The sequence below is a fragment of the Rhyacophila brunnea genome, unplaced genomic scaffold, assembly GCF_057557595.1.
Source record: "Rhyacophila brunnea isolate RB1 unplaced genomic scaffold, BYU_Rbru_1.0 scaffold_23, whole genome shotgun sequence".
Taxonomy (NCBI): domain Eukaryota; kingdom Metazoa; phylum Arthropoda; class Insecta; order Trichoptera; family Rhyacophilidae; genus Rhyacophila; species Rhyacophila brunnea.
The window spans coordinates 10,125,947-10,136,532 of record NW_028232893.1 but is presented as its reverse complement, the minus strand read 5'-3'; the positions used below and the strand labels follow the sequence as shown (position 1 = coordinate 10,136,532).

At 32.9% G+C, this 10,586-nt stretch overlaps 1 protein-coding gene across 1 annotated transcript in view; it reads left to right on the top strand.

Annotated features, from left to right (window-relative positions):
- The first annotated feature begins 1,282 nt into the window (after positions 1-1,282).
- The window catches only part of LOC147069466 (protein takeout-like), a 64,116-nt gene continuing 54,812 nt past the window's right edge, over positions 1,283-10,586 (top strand). The window contains exon 1 of the mRNA XM_085950199.1: positions 1,283-1,548. Within this exon, the coding sequence (XP_085806325.1) occupies positions 1,479-1,548 (70 nt within the window). The 5' untranslated portion in view covers positions 1,283-1,478. The remainder of the gene's footprint in view (positions 1,549-10,586) is intronic.

Genomic DNA, 10,586 nt, shown 5'->3' with positions numbered 1-10,586 from the left:
ATGTAAGAAGACAAACAAAAATAATTCAAAACATCACGTCTGACAATCGCGTACGCTTTTGAGACACAAAATTATCTGATGTTGTAAAAATTGCGCTCATTTTGAGTCGACATTGGCTTAATTGTTTTAAATGCCCCGATCAGTCTTTGAACGTTTTGTGTTTTCTGTCCATTTTTTTCATACAGAACATCGTTTTTTTTCAATTAATATTTGATAATAAAGAAATCCCGAATCCCGAGAAAAGATTCCGGGATTTCTCGAAATGTTAAAAATTTCAATTCTCGAGATTCGGGATGGAAAATCTCGAAAATTTCTCGAGAATCCCCGAAACTTAACTCTAGGAACTTGATATCATACGTAATAATGATCTTATTTATTGATAAAAATAAAATTTAAATCATGACAATGACTGACAAACACTGAAAGTGAATAATGGCCTTGCATCTTGGAAATTTTGTGTAAGTCAGGTTTGTATTTTGTTTTTTTTTAATTTTAGGCACGATTCCAGGTTCTTATCTATCTTTCTATCTTCTCGTTCTATCTTCTCTTAGAAATCCCTTCACTAACCACAAAACTTGCAATATTAACATTGTTGGAAGATTGTATTCATTAATCAAACACAGAACTTGATTTTTCTTGACTCTTCTATAGTTCCTAAACTGCTTTCTCCTTGCATCACCCACAGGATATTTAGTGCTAAATGACGTGATTTAGTTGTAAAGTGTCTCTCCAAATTTTACTTCTTGTTATGCGCCTTTTTTTCCCGCCAAAAATACAGGTCGGTAGGCCATTTAAGTTTTGAATAAACGCGAAAGTCTCAGTCCATTCAACTTTTAAATTCACGGTTTTCGTCTTCCGTTTTTCTTTGCTTCTTCTTTGTAGCCATATCAAATAGGGCAGAGTGCATTTGTGGCAGAGCCGCGGTTTGCCGACCACTGTCTTAGTTCAATGAAAACAAATCCATATGACTGACAAAGTTTAGTTTGCATTATTTATGTCAGATATTAACAGCCTACCTCCACCCTTCGCCACTGTGGTCCAGAATCAAACTCCCCCTGCCGCCCTGTGAATAACCATTGCAGATTATTAACCGTTCGATTATTATTTGGTACGTCTTTGCGTACGGAGAGAACGCTGCATTAAGTGTGTACTGTCGACGAATTACATTAATATTATGTTGTAATGTTTATTATATCTTTAACCGCTTACATATAAAGTAATAACTTGCAGTGTGGACATCAGTGTGTTGTCGGTTGCGAGTGAGCTAGCGTCTTTAATGCGAATCGACTCGCAAAGTATACAACTTTCTTATTTAAAAATTAACGTATTCCTACTATTAATACCTACAGTAAAACACTGAACCTGCTAAATACTCTGCGTATACTAAATAAACCTGTGATAATTCTTTTAGAAACTATCTTAATTAATAATTTAAATTTAAATTAAAAAGTGTTTTTTTAATAATATATTAATTAAAAATGTTTAAATATCTATTGTTTGTGTGTGCGAGCTGTATATCATTGGTGTTGGCTGCAGATAAAAGATTACGTAAGCTATTTTATTTTTCTTCTTCTTCTTTTAATGCTGGTAAAGCCCAAATGAAGCCTTCACCTCTTAACAGTGGTGGGTTTGGGGGCTCGGGAGTCACTGACTGGTTATTACAGTAGCAAAGGGTGGAGGCAGGCTGTTAAGATCCGCACATAAAAAGTGCACATTAAACTTTGTTAGTCATACGTATTTGTTTTTATTGAACTAAGACTACAATTTATTTACAGATGGTATTGGTTAGTTTTTAAGAATCAATTAAACCCTGCCTAAACCAAACCACAATAGTTTCAGTATATTTTGGGCGATACGACAAAATTGTGCACACTTTTTCATTCATAATTATTTGTTTTCATTGGATTAAGTATACATATTATCGTTGGTTCATTTTTTTTAAATTCATTAAGCCCTGCCTAACCAAACTATAACAGATAAAAATATTATTCTATCTATAAAATATTCAAAGTTATGTAAGATTTAATTGCATAATTTTAGATATTTTTATAGATACCTAGACGAGTATTTTTTGACTATTATCTTGTATGGATTGGCTTAGGCAGGGTTCAATTGAATTTTAAAAACTAACCAATACCATCAAATTGTAGTCTTATTTTAATGAAAGCAAATACGTATAAGCGCAATTTTCCAACATCAGAGATTTTTTTTTTTGAAAAAATTAGCAGCTTTTGGATGTGGAACCAGATTATGATGATCAGTCTCCAACATAAACAATTTTATTCTTCTCATTGATTATAATGAATCTTATTTATAATATAACTTTTATTTATATTTTATTATGAATGAATTAATTAATTAATTAAATTAATTTAAGAAAGGGAAAATAAAATATATTTTGATTGTTATTAAAGTATACTTATGCAATTTTTTTTGACAAGGGGTACTCAGTGTTACGAAAATTATAGAAGGGGTACACAGATGTCGAAAGTTTGGGAAACACTGAACTAAGACTACAATGTGTAGATAGTGTATTTAAAATTCAATTAAACCCTGCCTAATCCGAGCAGTAGATAATAGTAAAAAAAATATTCGGATATCTATAAAATATTTAAAAGTATGCAATTAAACCATACACAATTTTAGTAATTTTACAAACAAGAATATTTTTTATCGATTATGGTTTGGCAAAGATCTGTAATATGTATTCTTAATTCAACGAAAACAAATAAGTATGACTGAAAAAGTGTGCACTATTTTTATCGGATCGCCCATAGCATACCTAAACTATTATAGTTTGGTTGAGACTAGAGGTGGGAAAACTGGTCGATTTTGAAGACTAAGTATACTTACTACTAGTATAAAAAAATACTTGGTATCTAAACTTGTTCCAAAATACTTACTAGTATTTGAAATATCAGCTTTAATAGAATCGTTAAAAATACGTCGGCTTTTTGAAATGTCCCATTTTCGAGACAGGTACAGCTGGAACTGTGGCGCTAGTCACTCATGTTTCAGTAGTTATCCATTTATACAATCACGCATATAATTTGAATTCAGTTTATGTTTACAAATTACAATTATAACACTAAAAAATCGAGAAACTTGACGTGACGAAACCAGATAAACGCGTAGTCAGTTAGCGTTATCAGAACTCCGTTATTCCGGCTTGCGACTGACGTCAATTCGTTGTAAATGTCTTACTCAACTAAAAACCCGTCGCATACTAAACATACGCGAGTCGCGACGCCGAGGCAATGATTTCATACGTGGCAAGACTACGAACTAGCTAGCGGTCGGCGAGATCTCATACCATGCGTCGAACTCCTGGACTCGATAAAGTTTCATACTCAACTAAAACCAAAAACCAAAAACTCTTAAACCTAAAACCCTAAGGCGAACTCAAAAGTATCCTATAAAACGAACACGTGACCATTTCTGTCCTTCACTATGCCAACTTTACAACAGAGGAGAAAGGGAGAACAATGACAGTTGAGTATAATATCACGGCTAGACATACGTGTATCATGATATCTCGCTCGCGCGCATTTAATATCAATAGCGCTGAATAGCGAGTCACGGCGCAGATATTATCGAATGCGTTCGAGTTCGAACATCTAATACCTTTCAAGTTTCTTGAAACAAGTTTATTGGGCAACAAATACTTAGTATGGGTAGTTTCATCCGAAACTTAAGTACACAAACTTAAGTACACAAACTTGTGACAGTATTTCCAACTCACCTCTAGTTGAGACAGAGTTAAAAATTTTTTAAAAACTAACCTGCACAATCTGCACATTGTATTCTTAGTTCAATGAAAACAAATAAGTATGACTAACAAAGTTTAGTGTGCACTATTTATTGCGAATATTAACAGCCTACTTTCACAACTCGCCATTGGTATATTAATATATACATATATTATATAAATATAACTCTATGTTGTAGCTGAAACTATGTATTTAGGTGTTTGATGGCTTGAATGAAAGATCTGGGTCGAAAGATTAAATCCATTGCATAACAACAGCTAGGCGAGCGACCAATGTCAATGTTGTACCCCTATAATGGGGATATTGTCCCGTGAGTCCAATAGTGAACATATTATATAATATTAATTTGAATTGGAAAAACAGATTTTGAAATAAGTATATATATATTTTTTTTAGAATTATTAAGGGGGGACGTGCGTCGCGTAGGTCAAAATGGTAATTTTATGCTATTTTCAAAGCATGATCCTGGACATTCCTTAAACGTTGTAGATAATCTATTTATATAATTATAAAGCATTATTATCCTTTATGTTTATTTTTAACATTTGATGACTGCATAAAGTATTTTTATTACATAAAATATTATTCTTTTAAACCTCTCGCTCTAATGTTTTAGAATATAGTCATATTTCGGTACATCCATGTGCAGTGGTGTTAATATTTTTTAGATTTATTAATTTCTAAACGCATTTACAAAACCATTAGTAATATTCATGTTAACATTATATAGCGACATATTTACGATAAAAAAATATAAGTATTTAATAATCTTTAAATTGAAATTTAAATTAGGAATTTTATTATTAAAAAATAGGCACGATTAACACATTTAAAGATAATTCTAAAGATACTAATTATAAGCTATGTTTTTGACCATTTAAATGTGATAAACATCCTACGAATAATGTTTGCTTTATAATAATTATTGACCTAAGAATAAGGTAGTATTTTTTTGAAATACGCCATTTCTATTGACATTTCCCAGTGGCTAAACTACAACATACGGCCGTAGCCATAAATTGGCAAACGATACATGAAGTAGGGAGTAAGATGTTAACGCGCGTGTTTGAACATGTACCTAACCGAAAAAAAAATATTTTTTTAAAAACGGTATCCACTGCACCACGAGAGCCGTCGAAATATATATATATATATATATATATATATATATATATATATATTATATATGAAAATCTAACTAAGACTAACCTAGCGATAAACCATAAGGAAATTGACGTGAAGTCATTTTTAGTATGATCGAATTTTCGTTTTTCATTTGAAAATTATTTAAATTTAGTAAGTCGTTGACATTTTATATTGAAATGGTTCATTTGAATATGTGAAATAACATTTTCAATGTTAATCACGCTATGTCAATTAATTAGTATACCTATTATATTATATACTTATTATAATATATATGTGGTCTTTGTATGAATTAAGATAGTTGCATATTTGATAATTTCGAAATATGTATACATCAGTGGTAGGTATATAACAAAGGCATGCGAGCTACATATGTGCCCCGCCATCTCATTTAAAGCGATCTGTGCGAAAAACATATTTTCCTAAGGGTCCCAATTATACCAGTAGACTCAACAGACCCAACGAGATTCAACGATCCTTATGAGCAATCGTCGACTTTTAAATAGCAATCACACGGAACGATTTAGCTAAAAACTCAAATATGTTGATGCTTAATTAAATGGTTGGTTCATAATTGCTAGTGTGAAAAATTATAAGTAAAGCAACAAACGAAATTTAGACAATATCTGATAACGAGTCGCTAATTGTAAGGCAGCCTCATTATGTAAACTTCAAATTTGTGTTGTTATGTCAAACGCAAGGTAAGACACGCTACCGCGCATAGCTCGGACGGGCACACATGGAAGTTCAAGGTTAATTTGGATATTTTCGTACGTTTTCGGTAATCTTCGCCGCGATTATGCCCAAAAAATAGGAATTGTTCCCATTCGCTCACAACTGTTCATGACTCTAGGGAATTACTCAAAAGCGACATTTTTATTATAATCGCATTACTCTCTGAATGGTGCTAATAGGTACGCCAATTGCTTCGTTTAACGATTAAGAGCGCACTTCAGTGAAACGGCAAATAATTTTCAACAGTAGGTGCGACGAAATTTCTCATTCGCCACCAATCGGAGACCGAAAGTCGAAGTGTGCGCACGTCGATTTGTTTTGTCGTGGCGTCGGATGAAAATATTCTTAAATCGTGTAAAGATGACTAAAAAACTTTACGTATGTACTTAAAAAAGAAAACATGTCAATGAATATACTATTTTTATTAGTAATATAACAATAAACATAACATTAAATGGAGGCCTGTTGGATTTTTATGACAAATTATATTTCGTTCGGCACGCGTCATTTGCACAATCCGCGCATCGCCTAGCCACGATCTTTTTAGACCATGCCTCAACTGAAGTATAGCCTTAAACAATATTGTATTTCAAATTGTACTGTTTTTTTATCACTTTTAAATATTCGGTCACATTAAAAACAATAATTTCTCATGCTTGTCTTTGTAAAGGTTTTTTGTAATCCCCGATCGAGATGGGGTATTCACTGTAAAACTGTACATATATTATCGTATCGTGTTAAACAGACTTTTCACATACAGACGCAGCGTTTACACATATAATCTATGCGCGCGAAAGTAAGTGTGCTTCTGCGCAGCTCTGTGTTTATGTTGTTTAGCTATAGTTGGTTCGTGGCGCAGATATCTATGAATGAGTATGGAATTGTGAGTTTAAAAAAATATATATAAAAAAGTTGTATTTTGTACTCTGTGTTGAAGACAACAATTAATTGATAAACTGGCCACAATCTTAAAACTTTAAGCTGATACTGAAACTAAAAACAGGTCACACAATGGGTAAAAGATTTGTGTCCTCATGGGAAGAAGCGATTCGCAGCTCTGCGATGAATGTGATGTTTTGGAGGACATTGTACATATAGCGTTATAAATATGAACGACACAGAGTACAGCTGCGAATTGCGGATATCTTTGATAATATCGACGAATTGAAAGGTGCCCTGACAAATTGTAAAGTTCTTTGAAAGAATTGGAGTGAGGACCTGATCGGCGGATCCCCTTCTAGAAGAGAAGACGATGTGACAGCGAGTCGCAGTCAAAACCTCGGTAAAATCATAAAAACAAAATGCTAAAACTGTAGAAAATCAACAAGTTTTGCGAGTTTTCGTTTGTTCAGTAATATGGAAATAATGATAGAAGGTAGTAAGGTATACATATTTATGTATTTGTTGATTAGTTTTAGAAAAAAAACAATGGTTTCTTTTTTTGGCTTAGCGTGAGAAATAAGAGGTTCAGTGTATTCTGATGATTATTATAATTTAGATTACTTATAGAATAATGTTATAACAGAGAAAGTTTGCGGGAGCACTAAGTAAAAAATATATGAGTTAGAGTAAGATGGAATAAACTGTAATGGGAGCTTTAGCTTAAGATATACTGACGTTAGGGATTGCAATACCGGTATTTCAAAATCGGTATCTCAGTATTTTTCGATACCGTAATACCGGTTTTAAAAATCAGACAATACCGATAAATTCGGTATCGAAAGTGGAAACATAATGTATTAACTAACATAAAAGGTTTAACATAACGCGATGTATAGTTTACTTCCGTTGCCATCAGATGTGTAAGTATAAAAAGTACAATAAACTAATAATATTAGGTAGGATTATCAGTGGGGCACATACACATCTAAGATCACTTCATATTATAAATTTATTGAAAGATCATTCCAAGAAGAAAGTGCCAATCATTCAACTACTCAGTATCTGTAAATATCAACATTCTTATGTATTATTTACTTATTTTTAAAGGTTTACATATTATTATATGTAGATACGTTTTTAGATATTTTTTCTATGAAATATTAATATTTTAAAGAGATTTTTATATCACTGTGCCTTAAGCCTCAATTACATTGAGCTTCTTTACGAGCTGTTTATTTGCGAATTTAAAAGCGGGCGATTCAGCTACTGCGATTTGATGATTACACACAAAACTTTCCGTTCGCTGAGAAGCCACAAGCCAACGACTATTTTGACGGAACGCAGTTCGTTTTTTTACCGGGAGGTTGGTACTGCGCTCTACTGCGTAGACGCCGGCGTGTAGCGTGTAAAGTTGACCGGCTTTCAACTTTTCTCGGTAGAGTGTTTACAACCTGCTTATTAGCTTATTCGATGATTACACTGGGCGACTTTACAGTCAGATTGTAAATTCGCCAATAAACAGCTCGTAAAGAAGCTCAATGTAATTAAGGCTTTAGAGCTGAAAATGCGGAAGTCACATTTTACAATGTTTTTCTTAGCTCGTATTCTTATTTTTCCGGTGTTGTTTATCCAGTACAAATCTTGCAATCGATTTTTAACTAACTTTCCGACTAGCTAGACATTTTAAACCTTTAGAATATATCAGAACACGGTGCCAATGCATTATTGTATTAGCTTTAGCCATCTTTAAGTAGAATTGAATTAATTTTCAGTTAATTTTGTTTCGTATGAAAAGTTATTTCGACACCATTATTGGTTGCTAGAGGGGTCTGGGGTTCTAGCAACTAAATTATTAATATATACGTGCGTTACCGCACTTTTAAACAAAAACGGTGCATTGACGCTGTGTGTGGTTTTTTTGAAATACAATTATCATCATCATTTATGGCCCTACAACCTTTGGCGGGGCATGGACTCCAACAAAAACGTTCTTCATCCTAATCGATTCAGCGCCGACACTCACAAGTTGCTTTAACCGAGCATTCTTAAATATCATGTTGCGTAGTCCAACTGTCCAGTCTTCTCTTGCACTCGAGGGTTGCGTACATAGCCTACCTTGCTGGTATATCCTCCGGCATTCTATGCACGTGGCCGATCCACCGCAGTCTCTGCATTTTCAAATGCGGTGTAATTTTCTTGAACAGCCCCAAAGACTATTCTCAAAACTCTCCTATAGATATCCATATTTCTCTCACCCTGTTTGTTGAGTACACATAATTCTTTTTCATCCGTTAATTAATATAGGCCGCAGAAGAGTTGTAGGTATATATATATAAGGAGTGCCTACAAAATCACATCGATAAATTCGACGTGTTGCAGTCGAGACGCGTTTGTGAGTGCGACACGGCTAATAGGTACATATGCATAAAAAACGGCCTTATTTAACCGAAGAATAGCCTCTCTTTACACCCATAATTATTAATATTATTCACATTTCGGAGAACTAGTAAATTTTGTGAATTTACTTCGTTCAAATAATGTTCAATTTTGTTATTTTCGGTGAGAGATAATAACATGGTGTCACCTTCTGTACATCCTTGGTCTGTTTCTGATAAATGATACACAGCATACTCACCTTGCTTAAATTTGAGTGTAGTATAATAACTCTGTACCTACTTACCTGAAAAATTGGTAAGTGTAATGGAGTATTGTTGAGAATGAAGGTTTTTGATCCGCTATTCAATAGATTTTTTGTTTGGCTTTTTCTCACTTTTTGTTTATTCGGCGATACAATTAATTATTAATAACGTGACTAGGGAATCCAATCCCGAGCCAAAATTTTGATCCCGGGATTTCGGGATTACAATTTGACAGTCCCGGGATTGGAATTTTTTCCATAGTTAATATAATTTTTTTATATATACAAATAATATTGAGAAAATCGGTCAAAAATAAATCTAGTATAATTTATACTATTTAAGACATTTATTGTTATTGTGTACGTTCAATCTTGGAAATACATAAGTTTAATGGAGTAAATAATATTGCAATATAAATTTAATAATAATGTGAATTTAATATGAGATTGCTGTTTCCGATAGTAAAGACTTAATGAATGAGTTAGCGAGATTAAAAATAGCAAAGCGAATCATGGTGTATGACTTTTCCGCTTCATAAATCTAATTAGACAGCCAATTACGAAACTGCCGTAAAACGTATGAGATCATGGTGGAATTACTTTGTTAAAAGTACGAAGCATTGTTTTTTCCAATCTTCCTCATTTTTATTAATTTATATGAAAAAATAAAATGAATCGGCAACTTACACATGAGTAATAAATCAAACTTCATTCAAACTCAGTTTATTTCTAATGTAGTTATTTGTTAATAAAAGTATTTTTTCGATATATTTTCGTTTTTATTTTATTTTCCATAAAAATTGATAAAAAGTCAATCCCGAAAGTTTCGGGATTATGTTTACCAATGCCGGGATACATAGGTATCGAAAACTGCTCGGGATCCCGGGATTGGAATCCCTAAACGTGACCATATATTTTTTTCTCGTAAAAATAAACAATTTATAATATGGTCACATATTTTTCTGAAGAACATTTATTATGTAATGAAATAGTTCTTGGCAGGACTTTTTCTTTGGTAATTAACATTGCTTTAAGAACTGTAACTTGTGCACAATTGTATTTTTTTCTTAAATAAGAGAATAGACCCTTTCTATGTTAATATTTTTGGAAAATTATCGAAAGCTCCGTTTCGTAAAATTTTCTATTTCTAGCGCTGACTGCGATTTAGACAGTTTTGACGGTTTAGTTTAGACCAGGGGTAATCAACCTTTTTATACCTACCGCCCACTTTTGTATCTCTGTTAGTAGTAAATTTTTCTAACCGCCCACCGGTTCCACAGTAATGGTGATTTATAAAGTAAGTAAGTAACATTACTTTATAACATTTATAAAGCAGAGTTACAACAAGTTAAAATGTCAGACGTTCGCTAAGTTTGGCAGAGAAATCTTTATAAAACAACTTACTGTAGTTGAAT